At 37.0% G+C, this 23,884-nt stretch overlaps 3 protein-coding genes across 3 annotated transcripts in view; 1 reads left to right on the top strand and 2 right to left on the bottom strand.

The window, feature by feature from the left end:
• Positions 1-3,194, bottom strand: part of LOC137403823 (smad nuclear-interacting protein 1-like) — a 30,122-nt gene extending 26,928 nt beyond the window's left edge. Inside the window, exon 1 of the mRNA XM_068089887.1 lies at positions 3,054-3,194. The gene's annotated coding sequence lies outside the window, so the exon portion shown is untranslated. The remainder of the gene's footprint in view (positions 1-3,053) is intronic.
• LOC137403833 (innexin unc-9-like) overlaps positions 1-16,281 on the top strand; it is a 120,659-nt gene extending 104,378 nt beyond the window's left edge. Inside the window, exon 6 of the transcript XR_010979623.1 lies at positions 16,271-16,281. The gene's annotated coding sequence lies outside the window, so the exon portion shown is untranslated. The remainder of the gene's footprint in view (positions 1-16,270) is intronic.
• LOC137403835 (uncharacterized) lies at positions 4,714-20,854 on the bottom strand. Its single transcript, XM_068089900.1, has 7 exons — positions 20,774-20,854; positions 10,001-10,167; positions 9,691-9,837; positions 9,322-9,523; positions 8,665-8,880; positions 7,997-8,086; positions 4,714-5,303 (listed from the first exon to the last, which is right to left on the bottom strand). The coding sequence occupies exons 1-7, from the start codon at positions 20,787-20,789 to the stop codon at positions 5,062-5,064; spliced, it is 1,080 nt and encodes a 359-aa protein (XP_067946001.1). The 5' UTR covers positions 20,790-20,854; the 3' UTR covers positions 4,714-5,061.
• Between the last annotated feature and the right edge of the window lie 3,030 nt (positions 20,855-23,884).

The following is a 23,884-nucleotide window of genomic DNA, read 5'->3' as shown; positions in this document are numbered from 1 at the left end:
TTACCCTTTGAGAGATGTGTGCAAAAAGTCGAAGGAATTTATTTGGGAGATTAAGCAAGCCCAGGCTTTTGAGGCATTGAAAAAGAGTATCCTTGATGCTCCCACTCTTTCTTACTTTGATCCAAACTCTCCAGTCACCCTCTCAGCTGATGCTAGCTCTCATTCTTTGGGAGCCGTACTCCTACAGGATGGTAGGCCCATTGAGTTTGTGGCTAAGTCTCTAACGGAAACCCAACAAAGGTACTCGCAAATCAAGAAGGAGCTGTTGGCTACTGTTTTTGCATGCAAACGATTCCGATATTACTGTTAGGGCAGACATGTCACCATTGCCACAGACCACAAACCGCTGTTGGGTATCGTGGAAAAAGAGATAGCCACGCTTTCCCCTAGGCTGGCCGCCATGCGACTGGAGCTGCTAAGTTACTCATTCACGCTGACTTATGTTCCGGGTAAGGACATGGTAATAGCTGATACTCTCTCCAGAACGTGCCCTGCAGGTACAGGGCTGGTAGAAGATCTGGGACCGGATCCGCTTATGCAGGTTTGCAATGTGGTAATTAGATCTGAAGAGACTATCTGTAAGTATGCCCTGGCTACGAGGAATGATGAAGAACTGGCTGTAGTGCTGCAGTTCATCAGGGAAGGGTGGCCAACTGCCAGACGAGCGTGCCCAAGTCGGGCTTTACCCTACTGGAGTCTGAGAAATAACCTAGTTGAGGTAGGGGGTATTGTATTTTACGGCAGCAGACTAGTAATTCCGGTAACATTGAGAAATGAGGTTTTAGATACATTACATTCTGCTCATCAGGGTATAACTAAAACATTACAACGCGCTCAGACAGCTGTCTTTTGGCCTGGCTTAAGACGGCGGATAGAAGACAAATGCATGGCTTGTGAGCCTTGTCGTACAGTGCAAAGAAAAGGTAAGAAAGAACCACTGATTCTGGTACCAATACCAGATTTCCCATTTCAGAAAGTTGGTGTAGATTTGTTTAGTTTCAAAGGTAAGGAGTACCTTATGGTAGTAGACTATCTTTCCAAATGGCCGGCGATAAAAGAATTAGCGACCACAACCGCTAAAACTGTGGCACAAGCACTATCACAAGTGTTTTCAGATTTTGGGACTCCGCAAGTACTGGTATCAGATAACGGTCCTCAGTTCTCGTTTTCATATTTCAGAGAATACTGTAATTCAAAAGAAATTAAGCATTTCACCAGTTCGCCGCTTCATCCCTCAGGGAACGGCCAAGTTGAGCGAACTATTAAAACGGTAAAGTCGATGATGGGTCGATGTGTTGACTGGTGGGAAGGGTTGACCACTCTCCGCAACACGCCGGTTGCAGAGGGCTTGTCTACCCCTGCCCAGCTGCTGCAGGGGCGCTCTCTGCGGGATGGTCTGCCCCTCCCAGAAAGTAGGTATCAAGTTCAGACATACGAGTTAGGTGATATCAGATTAGCGAACGCAAAGCAAAGGATAAGTATTACCATGATAAAAAAGCTGGGCCTGAAAAAGAAATGTTTAGATAAAAGCAACAAGTATATTTCAGAACTGCAAAGGATACATGGATACAAGGTGAGATTGTGGATACACATTGTGATAGATCATATTTAGTGAAGACAGCCAACAACATGGTATTCAGACGTAATAGTATAGATATACGAAGTAGTCAAGTCAACAGCTCAGGGCCTCCTAAAGAGTTTCCTATGCCCAACAATGATTCAGAAATTATAAAAAATGCAAGTGCTGGGGATCCAAACAGACTCCGCACAAGCGAACCAGGGGGTTCTGATGAACTGTCGACTAGCATCGCGAGCGCACCGCAAATTGTCCCAGCATCGAGTCCGGTGGTAACGCGGTCTAGATTTGGGAGAGAACTAAAAAGACCTGCGTATTTAGATCAGTATGAGTGTTCATAAGTGGGTCCTGAACCATGGTCGGCTGATACCTCATGCTCTTGGGTGGGGTTCCGGGTGCTTGGGTGGGATCCCGTGTTTTACTTAGAGATTATAGTTTTTCTTGGTAGTTAGTAGTTGTAGTTTACTTGTTTGATATTATATTGTTTGACAATCACATTTACAAGTTTGGATTCTACCTTTTATCTCTGGAAATGGTTTATGGTTTAAACATTTTGGTAGTGAAGGGAGATGTTATAGATTTAGTTTAGTTATTAGTTTAGAGGTTATATTGTGACTTCCGGGAGACCGTGAGACAACCTCAATGGCGGATGCTGCTTGTGTTATAACTTACATAAATAAATCCTAATAAATACTTGTTTATACCTGACATCTGATCCTGTAATTAATCGAAACTAAAACAATACCTAGTTTATATAGTTTAAATATCATCTTCCAATGATTGACAGAGTCAAACGCTTTAGAAAAATCTAAAATGATGACATCTGTCACTAGATTTTGTTCCCGATTTAAAGCCAAATCATTAAATGTATGTATTAACTAAGTTTCGCATGATCGATCACTTTGAAAGCCATGCTGAGAGTCAACCAGTATGTTTTAGAGTCAAGATGTAAGTGAATATGCTTGGCAATGATATGCTCTAGCAATTTGCAAGTAATAAATGTAAGGGATACAGGCCTGCAATTATTTGGTAAATGTCTATTTCCCTTTTTATAGATAATATGAAAGAAAATCCTGTAGATACACTCGAGGCGCGGAGACATCAGTTGAATGAAAAATTTATTAAAAAGGTTGAATCTGGTCAATATGATATTGACATAAATGATTGTCTCATTAAACAAATTGTATTCTACCCCAAAATGCACTGTCGCTTCTCATTTTCGCTTGAAGGTCAATTTAAGTTCTCATTTTATAAAATAATCAAGAGTTTTATTGAATAGGCTGTCGCAAACGTCATCATAGTAAATTGCAGATAATTCCTTGTTTTTTTTTAGTTGAAAAAAGCAAAAATAGTTTTTTATTTAATTTTTCCATTTTTATTCTAGTAAATATTTACGCAACGCCCACGGGCTTAATGGAACATTCCTGTATATCATGTATATAACACTAAAATACAATATAGCAACAAAAACACTTACCAAGAGGTTCCCGATGAAAATAGTAAATACCTAAAATTACAACAGCTTTCTATTACAAAAACAATTAACAAGGTAATTAATTATATATCACAAAATGTTTAGTAGTGTGAGCCAGCTACAACACATAATTCTACTAGAAGCTAAGAAGCGGCTGTAGTTGAAAAGTTACATCGCATTATGTCTATCTTTTCAGTAATGCTACTTCATGAATTAATATAATTTCATTTACAAAAGATCTCAATGTGTACTAGCTGTTCTAATGGAAGATAACTCTTAATGGGTTGTTTGGCGCGATCTGAGCGGAACAAATAACAGACCAAGTTAATCCGTTCTAATATTTGCTTCGTAAGCAAAAACTGCGGTTGGTTGGAGCTATAATTGTTATAGCAATTCCGAAACAACGATAAAGACTTTATGTAACTGTGAGAACAAATACATTATATAAATAAACAGATGATATGTAAATATAGGTTTTACATCTATCTTAGATACATGTAAAAGTAAACGAAAGTCGAAGTTCGGCAGTGGTAGAGCAGACATAATTATACATGTAGTTAGATGGAGTAACCTATTTTAACTTGCGTTAGATATATTTTGAATAGACACAATATACGAATTTTTATTATTTTTACCAGTTTGGTACACTTTTACTTACTAATGTCAGACTTGTTAAACATGCGGGTACGCATTAAAAGGAACTTCGTATGTCGAAACAAGCGTTGGCTCTTATGTTTGCTGCAGTCTATAAGGCTTTGATGGCCAACCAGCCAGGTTTGCTCTTGAATGCAACATAGTTGTAGCTCTCTACACGACTGCTACTGCACTCAATCTATTCTCTACAGTCGAACAGATCAACAAAGTTATACAGGAATGGAATATAACCTCAACTAGTGGCCACTAGTTTTTTGTAGACTAGAACTCAACTGAAAGGATGAATTAAGAAGAAAACAAAGCAACATACATATCAACCAGTTTCCGTGACACTCTAAAATGAAAGTTTTATCTAAATTGTTAATGCACAATTGATACAGAATAAGTTTTCAATTTTAATTTCAGGTAGCAAGGGTAAAAACCAAATTACATATCGTTATTTTGCTGATGAAGGCGACTTTTGTTCAAAAGAAATCTTGGTCAGGTTCATAAACTCATAACAATACTTAGAGTTCAAGTTGCTAAGATGTTAACCAAAGTTCTGAATAAACTAGCAACTCTGAGTCAACTAAACCCTTTTTAGCTTTAATTAAACAATGAGACAAATGAACAAGGAAATGATTTTTACTGAGTAATGAAAACAATACAGGCAATTGAATTATAAAGATGATGACATAGTTTAGCGGATGAGTGTTATGTTTTTCATAGGTACAATAACTAACAGGGATCATCCTTGCCAGACCCGACGCTGACTCCTAATAACTTTATAAATATCTAATATAATGGAAAGCTATCGATATTTCTTGAAAAAGTTCAGTTGAATACTGTTTTAGATATTTGAAGTGTTGCGTGTATTGGAAAGGTTCAACGTTTAATAATTATTATAGCAGCAGTACGTCAAAAAAGACTTATGTAAAATCAACTGAGCTTATGTGCAGCATAACATGCATCCTAGTTGCACCATCTAAGTCTGCAAAATGCCTCCATACTGTTATAAGATATGTTTATGAATATAATTTGAGTATTTATTAAAAAGTAATAGAACTAATTAAACTTTCCTCAATATATCTACATAAAAACAAATATGAAAGTGAAACAGTGAATTGCTTCTAGTGCAACACAACTACCTCAAAAGAAATAGTTGTCACAAACAGGTAATTTTAAAGATTATGGGCAAATATACAAGATAGATACTATGTGAATTTTAGAGACAGCCAGGATTATTAGCAAAAGAAGCCTGCTAATCATGTGAGTCATTACTCTATCTCAAACAGTAAAATATGAGCTAATAGCATTATTATCAAAACAATTTGTACAGCGGAACTATATACAATCTTATTAGTACACAATAACTATTCTATTCACTAGGTGGAACTGCTGCACCATCGCCTTTTTCCGAATTAACAATAAACTTGCGCAAGACAATCCTGTCTCGCAGGGTCAAATCCATTAGGTCGATATCGTCTTCATCCAAGAGTGAAGATAACTCTTCGGATGAACTAAAGCCTGCTTTTAGAATTTTAGCAAGACCTCTGAGAGACAGCGGGAAGGTCAGTGTTCGATTCCACTCGAGCATCTTCAGGCCATCATCAGTCAGCACTATGGAAAAGTGCATAGCGTGTTACAGTAGGTGGGTGAGGAAAACAAACAACATATTTGAAGTTTAAAAACTTTTATAGAATAGTAAAAGAGCCCTAATGAGAGTTAGCTGCAATTTTTAAGCAATGAACACAAAGAGCAAAGGCTATAGAGAGTCACTAGTTCCTAGATGAACATACTCTAATCTCAGTTACTAACCTTGGCTAAATTTCTAATGTTCCACCAGAAAGTTAAGTTTTATGTTGCTTTGCTCTAAGTGCAGTTAAACATGAACAGGATAAGGTTTGATTTAAACACATTCACCACGGTTTAGCTAGCCCTAGTTCTAATCAACTAACAGATAACAACTAGCTCTTTATAACAGTCTATAGTACACCCTCGAGCTAACTGAGATAAAGGCTTATTAAATCCCACAAACATTGGTTTGAACTCGTGTCATGTATGTTATCATTAGCTAATACTTATCAGATTACACAACTGCTCGCACAACTGAATCGACTTTATTGAGAGCCAGTTATACGATATCCATGACACGCAAGGGAAACAGCATGAACCACTGACTCATAGTTGTACATGGCCAAGCTTCAAAAATGACCTCAGAATATTGGAATGAATTCATTAACCACTCAATGTGACCTAATCAAAAAAGGTAACAAATCCGTCAGAAAATATTCTCGTGGAACTTGACAAGGCCCGGGTTGTTCACACGTTCTGTGCATTATTATTTGTTGTACAAATGAGAGAAATGAAACAGGCTGATTTGACAACCTAAATAGAGTGATAATGTGAAGAACTTAACAGGTTGAGTGCAAAAGTGAGGACAAAGTTATATTTATTGCAGCTATGACATTGACAAGTGCTCAGTGTTCCTGACTCGAAAAAAAGTTGGGTAAAATTTTTGTTTGAACAAGTACATGTAAGTATGTGTTATGAAGTGCGCTGCGTGACACAATAATAGTATTATTAATAATAGTAACAGGTGTGTGAACTTTGAGGTGATATAGAGGTGAATTTGCATGGTTGGTCTCTTCTTGAGAGTGCAACGATTACTAAAACGAAGAACCAGATGAGGAAAGTTGATAATGAAAAAAATCATAATCGCAATGGTTGTACAGTCATACCTCGACATACGAGCTTAATGCGTTCTGGGACAGAGCTTGTATGTCAATGTTTTTCTATCTCAAAGCAATATTTCTTATCTCAAAGCAATATTTCTTATATTAAATACCTATCTCATAGTTATGATCTGTAATAAAACGTACCGTGATTATGTACAGTACTGTATGGAGTTCTTACCTTCCCGACAGACATTAGTGGCTAATGGCGGTGTGGAAGAGACTAGACAGCAACATGTGTAGGTAGAGATTATACAGTATTACATGTGGGTAGAGATTATACAGTATTACATGTGGGTAGAGATTATACAGTATTACATGTGGGTAGAGATTATACAGTATTACATGTGGGTAGAGATTATACAGTATTACATGTGGGTAGAGATTATACAGTATTACATGTGGGTAGAGATTATACAGTATTACATGTAGGTAGAGATTATACAGTATTACATGTAGGTAGACATTAGACAGTATTACAGTTGGGTAAATACTAAACAGTATTACATGTGGGTAGAGATTAGGCTATGTAAATACTGTATCATGCCACATACAGCACGGTACGCTACATTCGGTACGCTACACTTTTGCAAGACTATGTAACAACATAAACTTCCAATTTAACTTAAATGAATTTAGCTTATAAATAAAACAAAAAAATAATTTTTAATCTTGCAAAAAACTTAATTTTAACTATGTTTTTGTTTTCATTTTTTAATTATCTTTTGGCTCAAATCTTTTTAACTCGCTCTTCAGCCAGTATTTTTAACTCGCTCTTCAGCCAGTATTTTTAACTCGCTCTTCAGCCAGTATTTTTAACTCGCTCTTCAGCCAGTATTTTTAACTCGCTCTCACTTTCAGCCAGTATTTTTAACTCGCTCTCACTTTCAGCCAGTATTTTTAACTCGCTCTTCAGCCAGTATTTTTAATTCGCTCTCACTTTCAGCCAGTATTTTTAACTCGCTCTTCAGCCAGTATTTTTAACTCGCTCTTCAGCCAGTATTTTTAACTCGCTCTTCAGCCAGTATTTTTAACTCGCTCTTCAGCCAGTATTTTTAACTCGCTCTCACTTTCAGCCAGTATTTTTAACTCGCTCTTCAGCCAGTATTTTTAATTCGCTCTCACTTTCAGCCAGTATTTTTAACTCGCTCTCACTTTCAGCCAGTATTTTTAACTCGCTCTCACTTTCAGCCAGTATTTTTAACTCGCTCTTCAGCCAGTATTTTTAACTTGCTCTCACTTTCAGCCAGTATTTTTAACTCGCTCTCACTTTCAGCCAGTATTTTTAAAACCTCTTCAAACTGATCCGATGAGAAAGACTGAGCGATACTGCTTCCCTACTCGGTCACCTAATAACAGCCTAGAATCACTTATATGTATAATGGCTGCATCAAAAACCATCTTATATGCTAGTATCTCAAATTGTCTCATATCTCAAAATTTGGCTTGTATGTCAGATTTCTCATATGTTAGGGCACTCATATCTCGAGGTATTACTGTACATGCATGTAAAGCTCCTGTTTGATTTTGTTGACGTTGTTTTTGAGGAACAAATTTGAAACACTTTTAGAAACTTACAGACAGCATCACTGGCATCGACACTTCCATGTATCCCGATGACAGCTCCTTCTAAGTTAGTTACCAACTCAAATTTCTCTGTTTTTCCCACTAAAGCAGACAAACATATACATATAGTGTTGAAGAGATGAGTTATAGGTAGAGATATATAGTGTTGAAGAGATGAGTTATAAGTAGAGATATATAGTGTTGAAGTGATGAGTTATAGGTAGAGATATCTAGTGTTGAAGTGATGAGTTATAGATAGAGATATATAGTGTTGAAGTGATGAGTTATAGGTAGAGATATATAGTGTTGAAGTGATGAGTTATAGGTAGAGATATATAGTGTTGAAGTGATGAGTTATAGGTAGAGATATATAGTGTTGAAGTGATGAGTTATAGATAGAGATATATAGTGTTGAAGTGATGAGTTATAGGTAGAGATATATAGTGTTGAAGAGATGAGTTATATGTAGAGATTTATAGTGTTGAAGAGATGAGTTATAGGTAGAGATATATAGTGTTGAAGTGATGAGTTATAGGTAGAGATATGTAGTGTTGAAGAAATGAGTTATAAGTAGAGATACCTAGGGTTTAAGTGATGAGTTATAGGTAGAGGAATTACGTATTGGCCAGAATAAACATACATGTATTGAACTGAAGTGGGTTGTTATCTGAAAAACTCACAGTCCGCCTCCATTGCCTGCTGAAGAGCTAGCTTGTCATGATAATTGAGGTGCAGCATAGCTACGTCTGCTGATCTCGTCTTCAGCAAGCCAATCTGTCCAACCTCTCTAAAGCCACTTCGGATTAGAGTTCTAATTCCACCATCTGTTAGTTGGTAGGGTAGACTTTGGTTCCATTCCCTCCATGAATCGCCTATTTCCACATTCCTTGATATCTCTATCCAACAAAACTATGTACAGTCTGAACATAATACATACTCAGTATAAAGTGGATGCTGGTAACTTTACGTTACAACGATCTTTACCAAGAGAGACTTATTACATAACAACATTACTTCAAAATAACTCCTGCATTCTATGATACAAGTTATTTAATAAGGTTGCCAAATGGGAGTGAAAAATGGTTTCAAGTGCCAAATATTATTTCTAGTTAGAGGTGACATTTTTGCTTTGGTTTAAATGTAAATAAATAAAATTAGAATGATTCACTTCAACTTAACAAAAAATTCAGATGAAATGAATGACATAGATTAGAAGCTCACCTACATAAGATGACCTCCTAGTTTTATGGAGTCAGCCAGTTATCATGACTAATATAACTCATCTTTATAACAAAAGTTACCTTTCTCACAAGGCATCTACATGGACAATAACTCACCCGGATCAAATGGATAAACTGGTGGAAGTTCTGTTGCCGGTCTCGGTGCATTGAGCTTGGATACAGCTTGCACCAGCTTGTTAATGCCAGACTCAAGTACAAGCTCACTTATTCGATTTGCAGTAGCAGAAATTTGGTTTGTTGTTTGAAAACTAGAAATCTTGCTCGGTGACGCATTGTTCTCTCCAAATGGTGCCCTCCGCTAAAAGAAATACATTTAGGCTCTGTCGATTGGTGAGATCCTAAATATATCTAATCTTAAATCTATCACACACAGTATACGGTATACATGTATATATATATATGAGTTGGTCTCACAATTGACAAGGCTATCCCTTCCACTCTAATAACTGTACATCGATAAGATACCTTAATCCCATGATCCTTCACTATAACCTGATAGTCCTTTGGTGACAGAAACCGATCTCCAAACTTATGTAGCCGATTGAAAAATCTCCATTTTGAAGGTCCGGACTTGCGTCTTTCTTCGATGTACCTCTCCTTCATTTGGCTGATCTACAGACATTTCCTAAATATTGTCAGCCTTGATATAAAAACCTTAATAAGGAAAAAGTCAAAAGAAAGTGATACTTTAATGTGCATAGACATAGACACGAAAGCGAAAAAAATATCATCTTGAATCAGTGACTTACGTAGACAGACAACTCCACATACACACCTTCTCTTTAACATGCTTAGGAGTCTTGGAGCCGATGTGTTTAGCAATTTCTGCCAAAGCCGAATCATTTTGAAAATTATTAACTTCTGTAACATTTGCCTCCCATTGTTCTAAAAGTTGGTTAATTTCACTCGGTGTCCAGTGAGCTGGCTCCCCGCTGATGTAGGCTACAATAGACCATAGGTTACAATAGACTGTAGGCTACAATAGACCGTAGGCTACAATAGACCATAGGCTACAATAGACCATAGGCTACAATAGACTGTAGGCTTCACTAGACCGTAGGCTACAATATACCGTAGGCTACAATAGACCATAGGCTACAATAGACCATAGGCTATAATAAATCGTAGGCTACAATAGACCATAGGCTACAATAGACCATAGGCTACAATAGACCATAGGCTACAATAGACCATAGGCTTCACTAGACCGTAGGCTACAATATACCGTAGGCTACAATAGACCATAGGCTACGATAGACCATAGGCTATAATAAATCGAAGGCTACAATAGACCATAGGCTACAATAGACCATAGGCTACAATAGACCATAGGCTATATATAATAGACCATCATTACTGCTCACACTCTCGCTATACCAGTCAGTGTAACGTTAAACTATCTGAGTACAAGACTTCATTTCACTCCAAATGAAGCTTGTTAACTCTTAACAGTGCGAGCTGAGTATTGGTAACTCTACCTTGGAAAAGAGCTTAAGTAAAAAATATCCTTTTAGCAGTTATTACAGTTATAAAACGAGACTAAATACTAAGACTAAATACTAGTCAGGTGTAACTTGCAATTACAAAGGCGTGTTATAGATTGACCTAAAGTACAGTGGGATTATAATGTAAAGCTGTGAGGTAAATCAATGTTCTAAACAGCTAGGTCATATTGCCTGTTAAATAAGTTTTATATAATTTATCATCCCAGGTAGGCTACACTTAATAACAGAAATAAACTGCTTACCAATTGCAAGCATGCCCATAAATATTTAATCAACAACATAAATTTACATATGTCGTGCTTCAGTGGTTTTCTTCAGATGCTGCTAATGAAATTGTTTCAAGGATACAAATGGGTTTGGGAATGTTTATAATGAGAATCGCCAGATTTCGGAACCTCTTATTAAGATTTGACTTAAAATTTACTTAAACATGTAATTTTGCAACACAGTTTTTTTATTTTCATAATCTCTACATTTTATTCAATCATAAACTGTGTAATATAAGGAATATTAACTTGAAAATAAAATAAATGTTTTGCTGGTCGTTGAGGTCGCGATGGTAGTGTATCTAGAACTACCATTCAGTTTTATCACTGTTGTTCTCTGTATAAATATAAAATATAAACTCCAAAATGTTCTCCAATTAAAGTGAAACAACTTTTGTTAGTTTAAATATAATTCGCAAGCATTTTAATTTCCAAGCATCAGTTTTACCGTTATTAGTTATCAGTTATCATTTGTTAGTTATCAGTTATTAGTTATCAGTTATTAGTTATCAGTTATTAGTTATCAGTTATTAGTTATCAGTTATTAGTTATCAGTTATTAGTTATCAGTTATTAACACCTGCAAAACGCTGCTCATTAAAGTTGGTCACTTTGGTAATAGGCTCACTTGTAAAAATTATTATAATTACTACAAATCTAGAGAAATTTTTACTTAAATAAACTAAATAGTGATAAAGCAAACATTAAAAAAACACTAAATAATTTTGTTTTTAACAGTACGATTATAAATATTATATATATTTTAAATTATAAAGTTTTTATTTTTACATGAAATTGAATAGTATTTTTTAAATACAATACCTAATAAAATTTTATATTTTGAATATATACAGTAGTACATTATAATCATTGTTTATTTGATTTTATATCATCATCATCATCATCGTCATCATGTACATTTACTATCTAGAGTAATTATTGTATTAATTACAAATATGAAATAATATTATTAATCTTAGTTATATTATTATTAATTAATACAAGTAGTACTACACAACATTAAAATATCACCTAGGCTCAGGTTACAACTGCCGTCAGCGAATATTTATTGTTCATATTTTATAAAATATTTCTTATTGGTGTTTCAAATGTTAGTTATCAACAATTTAACCAGTCAAAGGAAGAGTTACTAAATTCTAGTTAGTGAATTGATAAAAAAGATAAATTTTAAATATAAATCATTAAATATAGATAGCTTTATTGACTGCAGCATCTGTATATTGATCTGTATATTGATCTGTATATTGATCTGTATATTGATCTGTATATTGATCTGTATATTGATCTGTATATTGATTTGTATATTGGTCTGTATATTGATCTGTATATTGATCTGTATATTGATCTGTATATTGATGCAAATTTATTTGAATTACAGACGGTTCCCAACCTACGAACGCGTTACGTTCCGGACGATTGTTCGTAAGGTGAATTTGTTCGTAAGTTGCTTCAGTGCTATCTTTTGTATTATAATTTACGTTTAAGGCCTATATAAGTATATTGAAGGTTTATATATGTTGTATTTCCAAGTACTTATTAGATTCTATTATTTAAATCCAATTGTTGAATAGGTAGCTTTTAACTCAATATAGACAATTACCTGTTAGCATGTGTTTTAGCACCAGACGATCCTGGTGTATTATTGTGTAGTACTATCGATTAGGGACAAATATGGGCTGGCCAGCCAAAAAGGGACAGTTAGCTTTTAAAACGTGGTTCTGCATTACAAGTCCATTTCTACAAGATGTCCGACTCTGCGGTGCTGTTATTCTGCGTTTCTTATTTATTAATTAAATGTCCGATGATGCTTCTAATAATATGTAGAGTAAAATGACGATCAAAGGCTACGTTGATAACTGTAATAAATGTCTAGGCTAATATCCAAAGCTATGTGAATAAATGATGTTGTCGGCAAACAGCGACTAGCTACAATACGTAAGAACTAAGGCTATAGCGAATATTTACAAAGATACAACATCCCTCCTCTTCTAAAAGCATTAGAGTCGGCAGAGAATAAACGCAAATGCGTTAAGCCATGTCATAGTCTCGGTATCTGCCAGGCAGAATACCTCGAGTTGAGCGGGGTGCTCGCTGAGTACGGGGACTGAAGGATGTAGGAGTTCTAGCAGCTCTGGGGGTTGGCGTAGTCGGTGTGACTGGCTCTGATGCCTTATCAATTGCTGTGTTGGGACTATCTGGGTTGTTCTCCGTGGTGGTCTCATCATGAAGATCCAGAGGTTCTCTTGGTGTGTGATTTGGTTTCAAATGAACACGGTTCCGACGTACAACACTGTTGCCATTGTCCACCCAGTATGAGCGAGGTAGGTCATGCTTGGAAACAATAGTGCCAGGTTCCCAGGTCTGGTCATGTCCTGTTCTCACTAGCACTCTCTCTCCCTCAGTCAAAGGTTTTAGGGCTCTGGCCGACCGGTCATAGTATTGCTTCTGCTTCTGTTGATACACTGTGGATGTCTCGGGAGCACTGGGTGGCTGAACCTGTAGAGTAGCACTTGTACGAGGGAGGCAGCTTCGGATACACCTGTTGAACAGCATCTCTGCAGGACTGTAACAGCTGCCAGAGAAAGGAGTCTCCCGGTAGGCTAGCAGTGAAGCATAGATGTCTTCCTTTGAGTCTTCACACTTACGTAGAAATTTCTTCATTGTCTGTACGTATCTCTCAGCCTGGCCGTTGCTCTTTGGATAGTGCGGGCTTGATGTTACCATGTCAAAACCCCAGTCTTTGGCAAAAGACTGCATCAAATAGCTGTTAAATGGCATGTTGTCAGCTAGTATTGTCTTGGGAACACCATGCACTGCAAACATTGACTTGAGTGCGGAGATCACTTCAGAGGCCGTCTTTCTGCTGACGAGTCTCAATTCGGGAAAGTGTGAGTAGCAGTCAACAACTACTAAATAACTACGAGATTTGAATTCCAGGATATCCATAGCCACACGGAGCCAGGGAAGTGTGGGCACTTCGTGTTGCTGAAGGGGTTCTTTGGTCTGCTGATTGCTAAATCTGGCACATGTTGAGCAGCTAGCTACTGTCTGGAATATATCATTAGTGAGTCCTGGCCAAAAAACACATGCCTTGGCCCTCTGAGTACACTTCGTCATCCCTAGGTGGCCACGGTGTAGCTGCTTAAGTACATGCTTACGTTGGGAAAGGGGTACTACCAGTCTTTCGCCAACATATATAAAACCGTCATGCTCATGGAGTTCATCTTTGACAGCCCAGTAAGGCTGCAAGTCTGGTGGGGCCTTCTTTCTCGACGACCAATTCCAGCCACAAGAGATAGCCTGTCTCAACAGGTGCATGGTTTGGTCATCCTGATATGCTTTGCTGAGCGTCAACTGTTCATCCTTTGTAATCTCAAGACTGTGTACCATGGCAACTGTTTCTCCCTCGAGCTCAGCACATTCGCTATCATTGTCTCTAAGGAAAGCACGGGACAGGGTGTCAGCAAGATATAAGTGCTTTCCCGGAACATATTTTACCTCGGCTATGTCATAGCGCTGAAGTCTCAACATTAGTCTCTGAAGCCTGGGAGAGGCTTTGTACAGTGGTTTATTAAGGATAGCAGTGAGAGGGTTGTGATCAGTCTGAATGATGACAGGTCTTCCATATATGTAGTGATTGAAGTGTTCACATCCAAATACTATAGCCAAGAGTTCCTTGTCAATCTGTGCATAATTGACTTCAGCAGGGGTCAGAGACCTAGAGGCGTATGCTACAGGCATCTTCTCTTGTAGAAGGACAGCACCTAAACCGTGTTGAGAAGCATCTACCTGAAGTTCCACTGATTTGTCGGCATCAAAATAGCGAAGTATAGGCTCACTGGTTAAAAGCTTCTTGATTGCAGATATAGCAGCTCTCTGCTCTGGACCCCAGCACCATGCTGATTCCTTATTCAACAGTACTCTAAGAGGCTGGGTAAGAGAGGACATGTTGGGTATGTAGCCCCTTAAGAAGTTCAGAGTACCAAGCAACCTTTGCACACCAGCGACATCTGTTGGTTCAGGCATTTCCTGAATGGCTGCTACCTTTTTAGGATCGGGCCTCATCCCTTCCTTCATCACGGTATGCCCTAGATAGGATACCTCAGACTTGTTTAGCTGAATTTTGTCTTTATTGAACTTCACATTGGAATCACGAGCTCGAGCTAACACTCTTCTGAGGTTTTCGTCATGTTCTGCTTGATCCTTGCCAGCCACGATCAGATCATCAAAGTATATGCAGACATCCAAATCACAGAATATTTGCTCTACACGTTTCTCGAATACTTCTGCAGATGAGTGGAGGCCGAATGGGAGTCTGAGAAATCTGTAACGACCAAAAGGTGTATTGAAAGTTGTGAGATAGCTACTGTTGGCCTCCAGAGGGACATGACAGTAGCCATGTTTCATGTCAACTATGCTAAAGTGTTTCTTGCCACTGAACTTGTGGGCTATATCTTCTAGTGTAGGTATGTGGTGATGTTCTCTTTTGATGGCCCTATTCAAATCTCTGGGATCCAAGCAGATACGAATGTCTCCATTTTTCTTCTCAACTACGACCATGCTGTTTACCCATTCAGTCGGTTTGTCAACCTTAGCTATAATATCTGCCTGTTCCATACTGGCTAATTCTGCTTTTACTTTGTCCATTACACTGAGGGGAATGCGCCTTGCTGCATGAACAATTGGTTTCACCGTAGGGTGTGTCTGAATGACGTGCTCATCTTTGAAACATCCTATACCCTCGAAGACCGACGGAAACTCATCCAGGATGGACGTAGCAGCTAGGCTGTCAATTCTACTGACAATACCTAGCGCAACACAAGACTTAAGTCCAAGTAAGGCTGGGAGATGATCATTCACTACTTCAAATTGGAGGTGTTCATTGGAGTTGTGCTTCAGACTAAGCATTACTCGTCCGAGGTTTTCAATTTTGGCATTGCCGTAACCCGTTAGGCGTGCTTTAGGAGCAGATATTTTGGCTTTTAAGGATTTGACGACACTTAGGTTGACGATATTGGCCTCAGCCCCAGTATCTACTTTGAAAGTGACTTTCTTTGACCTACTTTCATGCCTAAGATTTAGCTCAACATTCCAGGAAGTCTCATCATCGCCAGTTGATGAACCAACATTCCCCAGAAACAGTGAGTGCATACAGGACTGAGTGCTGTCTTCCTGTGACTGAGCCTCGACAGCTCTAAGATCTGTAGACATACATCGGCGAGCAAAATGGTTCTTCTTGCCACACTTCTTGCAGGTCTGTCCGTAGGCTGGGCATTTGCCTCTTGCATGATCATAGCCACAGAACCTACAATCTTTCACCTTTTTAACCGTGTGGCTGGGTTGATTACTGACAGCAGCCACAGACTTCTTTGAATCCTGCGGAGTGTCTTTCGGTTTAAAAGCTGATTGTTCCTTCATGGATGCAACATTAATAGCTTTGCTTCCCCCTGCTATCTCATTCAGCTGTGTTAGTGTAGCTTCTGCAGCTCTAATGTCATTCATAGCCCGTTCTAGTGTCATCTGATTGTCACGGAGCATACGTTCTTTAAGTTTATCTGATGAAATTCCAAATACAATTCTACACAAAAGCATTCTGTCCCTTAAATTTCCAAATTCACATTTGGTTGCCTGTGTTTTGAGCCTCTTAACAAAGCTATCTATTGGCTCACCCTCTTTCTGAATCATGGACCAAAACACATACCATTCATACAGTATGTTGCGACGAGGATTACAGTACGTTTCAAAATGGTCAATTACTATGTCTAGATCATCACGATCATCTTCATTTTCAAAATCAAATTGACTGTAAATTTCATAAGCTTCCTCCCCTGCTGTATGAAAAAATATTGCCAGTTGCCTTCTCATAATAGCTGCATTGCCTGCTGGCGGCGCTTCGCCATCCTCAACAGGCTCACGCACAATGCCCACAGCACGTAAATAGTTCTCAAAACTTCTTCTCCATCTTCTCCAGTTCTCCGACACATTGCCCTCGAACGACAGCTCACCAGGCGGTTTCAAACCTTCCATTGTCTCAGTCGTGGTGGTTTTCACAAACAACAGCCAAGCAAAACAGAAACAAATATGCGAGGAGCAGCAGCTCTAGTTGACAAATAACTCAACCAATACGTCTGTAGTTAATATTATTATAACGAGAGTCTTTCTTTCTAGGCGTAGGCACACCTCGCTGCCACCATGTTGTATTTCCAAGTACTTATTAGATTCTATTATTTAAATCCAATTGTTGAATAGGTAGCTTTTAACTCAATATAGACAATTACCTGTTAGCATGTGTTTTAGCACCAGACGATCCTGGCGTATTATTGTGTAGTACTATCGATTAGGGACAAATATGGGCTGGCCAGCCAAAAAGGGACAGTTAGCTTTTAAAACGTGGTTCTGCATTACAAGTCCATTTCTACAAGATGTCCGACTCTGCGGTGCTGTTATTCTGTGTTTCTTATTTATTAATTAAATGTCCGATGATGCTTCTAATAATATGTAGAGTAAAATGACGATCAAAGGCTACGTTGATAACTGTAATAAATGTCTAGGCTAATATCCAAAGCTATGTGAATAAATGATGTTGTCGGCAAACAGCGACTAGCTACAATACATAAGAACTAAGGCTATAGCGAATATTTACAAAGATACAACAATATAGGTATGTTTAAGGCTTGTATAATTAACCTGTATTGGTTTGTACTGAGAAAAAATATTTAATAAAATGGAAATAATACTTTGGTGGACGCCGGGCCATGACACTGCATTTCTTATTTATTGTATGTCTTGTCCTTTCTATTACATTGTTGTTTTAATCGTTATGCTATCACTTATCGTTGTTGTCTTATTTTTTATATGTGTTGTCCGTTTATTATATCGTTGTCTCACTCGTTATGCTATTGTTATATCTGATATACCGTCATAACACTACCACTTATCGTCACTTAGATTGTTGTCATACCAACGCACTAGCGGTCCTATTTATTCACCTTGTTAGCCGGTGTTCTTACCGTTTGCCTTAGCCGGAACGGTTGATATTATTGTATATAAATGAGTGCGCCCATTTAGTTGAGCAGAGCAGATAGCCGTATGCTCCTCGGCTGGTGAATTTCCTTCGCTAATTAAAAGCTGAATGAAGCTACAGGCACTCTCTTATCTTTATTTATTAGTAGAGATCTTGCCAAGTAAAGGCCGGCAAATCTCTTTACAATACGTATGTAAAGTTCAAACAAAGTTCAAACAAGTAATTCGAAAGTTAATCGAGTTACGAACAACGTACATGCGTTCGTATGTACCGTTGTTCGTAACTCGAATGTTCGTAAGTAGGGAACCGTCTGTATATCTTTTTTAATTTAATAATAGATATCGTGTTAAATTCTATGCATCAACTGAACAATAATGTTATACTTAAATCGTTCTAGGTATAAAATACTCTGATAGCTATGCAGGCTACTGGTATAATACACTACTTGTGCAGCTAGCGGATGCCATTTCAAATAGGCCTTTAAAAAAGTGACACCTAAATTGAAAGAAGGCCAAAATTACCAAAAGCTTTGCAAAGAGCAGGAAGAATAATCTGAAAACAATAGTCAGCGGTGTCACATGTATAATTATTAGAATATGATTAAGGAGAAGAGACCAGCTATTAGAGATGAAGTATACTAAACACCAAAACAGTGTACTATATTCCTACAAGCCAGTAAACATAGGGTATCACATCATGCTGTGCTACAGAGTTCATTAGTGTCTTATAGCTATCATGCTGTCCTTTTGCCACATGCATTTGCATCCTGAGGAAAAGGTCAGAAAATTGTCAATATATCATGGACCAATAGGTTGATTTTAAAAACTCTTCAAGTTTTAGATAGATAAGATGTTTGTTGTATTATGACACACTAAAATTTGAGAATGTTTAGAAAACTTAAAAAATTCACCAAATTTTAAACAAGATTCTCATAATAAAAAATCTTACTCAACTCCTAGTTACCTTTAGGTACGATAAGGCTACATACTAACCCATTATAAACTCAACTCCTAGTTACCTTTAGGTACGATAAGGTTACATACTATCCCGTTATAAACTCAACTCCTAGTTACCTTTAGGCACGATAAGGCTACATACTAACCCATTATAAACTCAACTCTTAATTACCTTTAGGTACGATAAGGCTACATACTAACCCATTATAAAACTAGCGAGCTTAAGGTGATTTTCTCAAATTCTTAGCGCAAATAATGAGAATGAAATTTTCCTACTTCAATTCATTATTTTGTTGGCCTTTTATGAATTTTACAACAGCTTGTAGAGCTGATGCGGGTTAACTTACACTTGTTTTGAGCTGTCATATTTTGCTGCTGGAGCCATGATAGGCCGGTTTCACACCAGGGCACTGATCAGGTGACTGGCTGTAATATTATACAGTCACCTGATGAATGCACTAAACCAGCTCGTCATGGCTCAAGCAGAGAAATAACAGCTTGAGGTATGACCGTATTAACCTATATACATGTATTAACCTATATACGCATTAACCTATATACATGTATATCTATATATTAACCTATATACGTATTAACCTATATACATGTATATCTATATATTAACCTATATACGCATTAACCTATATACATGTATATCTATATATTAACCTATATACGTATTAACCTATATACATGTATATCTATATATTAACCTATATACGCATTAACCTATATACATGTATATCTATATATTAACCTATATACGCATTAACCTATATACGTATTAACCTATATACATGTATATATTAACCTATATACGTATTAACCTACATGTATATATTAACCTATATACGTATTAACCTATATACATGTATATCTATATATTAACCTATATACGTATTAACCTATATACATGTATATATTAACCTATATACATATTAACCTGCATGTATATATTAACCTATATACGTATTAACCTGCATGTATATATTAACCTATATACATATTTACCTACATGTATATACCTATATACCTCGTACATGTAGATAAATACTCATGAATAAACAAAAAAGAAAACAACTACAAATTAATGGAGTAGTAATGTAATATATAATTAATGGAGTAGTAATGTAATATATAATTAATGGAGTAGTAATGTAATATATAATTAATGGAGTAGTAATGTAATATATAATTAATGGAGTAGTAATGTAATATATAATTAATGGAGTAGTAATGTAATATATAATTAATGGAGTAGTAATGTAATATATAATTAATGGAGTAGTAATGTAATATATAATTAATGGAGTAGTAATGTAATATATAATGTATATAATGTATATTACAAACAAGATACAAGTTATATATGAGTAAAAAAACCATGAACTCAGACCAGATTGTCACTTATGTACAGTGAATTAGTCGGAACAGAATAACCCATGATTTGCTTGGCTAACTTTTGCTATTAATGGCCATTCTCATTTGATCGTGATTAAATTTCCTTTCGATTATTAATTCAGTTCATCTTTAGCAGTCGAACCTGAATTTAGAAACAAGTGGTATAGTATTTTCCATTTCAGTTTTGAGTTCGTGCAACTTTGTCTTTTATAACAAAATCTCTACCATAATGCACCAACTTCTCTTTTTAGGCTAAATTAAATACAAGTGGACAGCTACATATATGTACATGTGTGTCTCACAATCTTGTGAGAATAAGCCTTGAAAGTATCAACAGGCACAAGGGTTCATACTTCAACTCTAACATAGCACTAACCTGAAGACATCGCCATTGTAATGTTGGGTAGATAACTACAGCAAACCTACAAAACAACCGAAGGTGTGTGTGCCATCAGAAACTGCAAAAACCTATGAACGTTAAAAGTTACAATTAGAGTGTTCCAAAATCCAAACCTTCACTCAGAGCTATAAACAACCTATGCAGTATTAGATATATTGAAAATCAGAGTGTTCCAAACCTTCACTCAGAGCTATAAACAACCTATGCAGTATTAGATATATCAAAGATAAGAGTGTTCCAAACCTTCACTCAGAGCTACAAACAACCTATGCAGTATTAGATATATCAAAGATCAGAGTGTTCCAAACCTTCACTCAGAGCTATAAACAACCTATGCAGTATTAGATATATCAAAAATCAGTGTTCCAAACCTTCACTCAGAGCTATAAACAACCTATGCAGTATTAGATATATCAAAGATAAGAGTGTTCCAAACCTTCACTCAGAGCTACAAAAAACCTATGCAGTATTAGATATATCAAAGATCAGAGAAAAATAATTCCTTCTAGGACGACTCATGATAATTCTCTGAAATCATGCCTCAGCAATATAGCAGGTCATCATGGTATTTTTTCATGTCTAAATTTACCTGAATGCTAATCCAAGCTTGTATTCAACAAATATTGTAGTCAAAACGAAATATATAAATAATTATTTTTCCCCACTTGCACCCTATAGCAACTTAAGAGGACTTCGTGAAATGTTCTCAAGCGGCTGCCCATGTCATATACTAGAGTTTATTTGGGTATCTTTTTCAAAAGTTGTGATGAGACCAACAACAGCCAACAACAAACACTTAGTGGTTAGACCAACCAGCCAACAACAAACACTTAGTGATGAGACCAACCAGCCAACAACAAACACTTAGTGGTTAGACCAACCAGCCAACAACAAACACTTAGTGGTGAGACCAACCAGCCAACAACAAACACTTAGTGGTGAGACCAACCAGCTAACTACAAACACTTAGTGGTGAGACCAACCAGCTAACAACAAACACTTAGTGGTGAGACCAACCAGCTAACAACAAACACTTAGTGGTGAGACCAACCAGCCAACTACAAACAATTAGATTAAAATTTAGGATGCCAAACATAAAAGAGCTCAGTTGAAGAATGAGTGATGAATGAACCTATGCACCATTATTTTTACCTAAAAGCGCATTTAGAACGTTTATTCAGCCTTCACAGTACGCAGGTACTGCAGACAGAATGTATGAGTATGGTTTGTTACGGATTTCTTGAAAGTCAACATCTGACTGACAATTATACAAGAAGTGGTTTCATTTAATACCATCTGAGCCGACAATAAATCACCAAACAAGTACCTGTAACTCACAGTCATATGTCTCAGCAGATATGATTATCTAGTAGCCAAAGATTTGTCATGTATATCTCTTCAAAACTTGTACAATACATGTTTTCCCAAAGAACGCACACAGGCTTATTAATATTAGCTCTCAGTGTTTGATAGCTATGGGTGTGTTATGTGCTATAGCTGATAGTTATGGACGCGTTATGTGCTATAACTGATAGCTATGGACGTGTTATGTGCTATAAATGATAGCTATGGGTGTGTTATGTGCTATAAATGATAGCTATGGGCGCGTTATGTACTATCACTGATAGATATGGGTGTGTTATGTGCTATAACTGATAGCTAGGAGCGTGTTATGTGCTATAACTGATAGCTATGGGTGTGTTATGTGCTATAAATGATAGCTATAGGCGTGTTATGTGCTATAAATGATAGCTATGAGCATGTTATGTGCTATAACTGATTGCTATGGGTGTGTTATGTGCTATAACTGATAGCTATGGGTGTGTTATGTGCTATAAATAATAGCTATAGGCGTGTTATGTGCTATAACTGATAGCTATGAGCATGTTATGTGCTATAACTGATAGCTAGGGGCGTGTTATGTGCTATAACTGATAGCTAGGGGCGTGTTATGTGCTATAACATTTGCCTTTCATCAATGTAAATGATGGTTTATGCTTATTTATTCAAAATTGATGAAAGGGTGTGGATGGCCTTTTAATACTTTATTGACCTTCTATGAATTAGCCACATCAAGCAGTAGCTCTATGAATTGACTGTGAAAAGAAACACGCTTACCTAGAGAGTAATATTAATTGAGAATTGATTTAACAAAAATCCGCTGTTATCCTCATCATTGAAATACACGAAAAATTGCCACTATCGTATGGGTTCAGAAAAAAAGCTACACCTCACGGCAAATTTGAGCTAAAGATAGTGTATTACTCTGAGTTTAGGCCCAAAATGTATTAGCTGGCTGATCAGTTGACAAGTAAAAGGCTGTGAACAGCAGGAAGCTGCTAAAATTGCAAGAGTGAGTCAGGTGTGAGAGCAATCCTTTACAGATAAAGTATGATGCCTTAGTTTAGTGCAAGCAGAGGCTGTGCGTGTTTTTAAGAGCAATGTTGCACAAGTATTGGCTCTGTGATCTTGGCTAGACATGTCTGAGCCAAGTGACAAGGAAACCTCAAGGAATGGAAACATGCCCAGTTGCAAAGAGCAATTTAAGGTTGAATGTCACCCCAGTTACTACTAGTGGTCTTGATGAGAATTAAACCCAAACCTGTTGTTTGTAGGTCAAGCATTCTAGACCGCCAGGTCATGGTTGCTACTAGTAAGTAATAACTTTCCAGTAGTTTTAGTTGCTAACTCTAGAGAATACAAGCTGCAAAACAATGATGGTTTGCGTATAAGGGAGATGGTTGAGTAGATAAACTGATAGATCTGTAGCTGTATTACTAATGCTTGAATGCCTAGAAAACGCTTATCTACTGAATTTTAAAGGTTGACTTGCAACAAAATTCACATTACAGTTGTTTGGTATCAAAAGATTCACCATGTCTTACTCTGTTGTGTTGTAGGTGCCAAATATGTGGAAATGTGATTACAAGCTCTTAAAAGCTCAAAAACGAAACGCCGCCGTGGATTGGAATCTCTTTATTTCTCTGACGTATTCATTACAGTTTGGTTATCGTCTTGTCACGTGATGTTCTCACGTGAATTGAAAGGCCAATAAAAATCTCAATATAAAACTTATCGTAGCACTAG

Source organism: Watersipora subatra, chromosome 9 (genome assembly GCF_963576615.1).
Source record: "Watersipora subatra chromosome 9, tzWatSuba1.1, whole genome shotgun sequence".
NCBI classification, from domain to species: Eukaryota; Metazoa; Bryozoa; class Gymnolaemata; order Cheilostomatida; family Watersiporidae; genus Watersipora; species Watersipora subatra.
This window is presented reverse-complemented; position numbering and strand designations above follow the sequence as displayed.

Excerpts from the sequence above, each read along its gene's own strand:
- LOC137403835 (XM_068089900.1), bottom strand. Across the intron at positions 9,524-9,690 it reads TGAAGGATCATGGGATTAAG|CGGAGGGCACCATTTGGAGA; the intron begins GTATCTTATCGA and ends TATTTCTTTTAG. Across the intron at positions 8,881-9,321 it reads AGTTTATCCATTTGATCCGG|AGATATCAAGGAATGTGGAA; the intron begins GTGAGTTATTGT and ends TTTGTTGGATAG.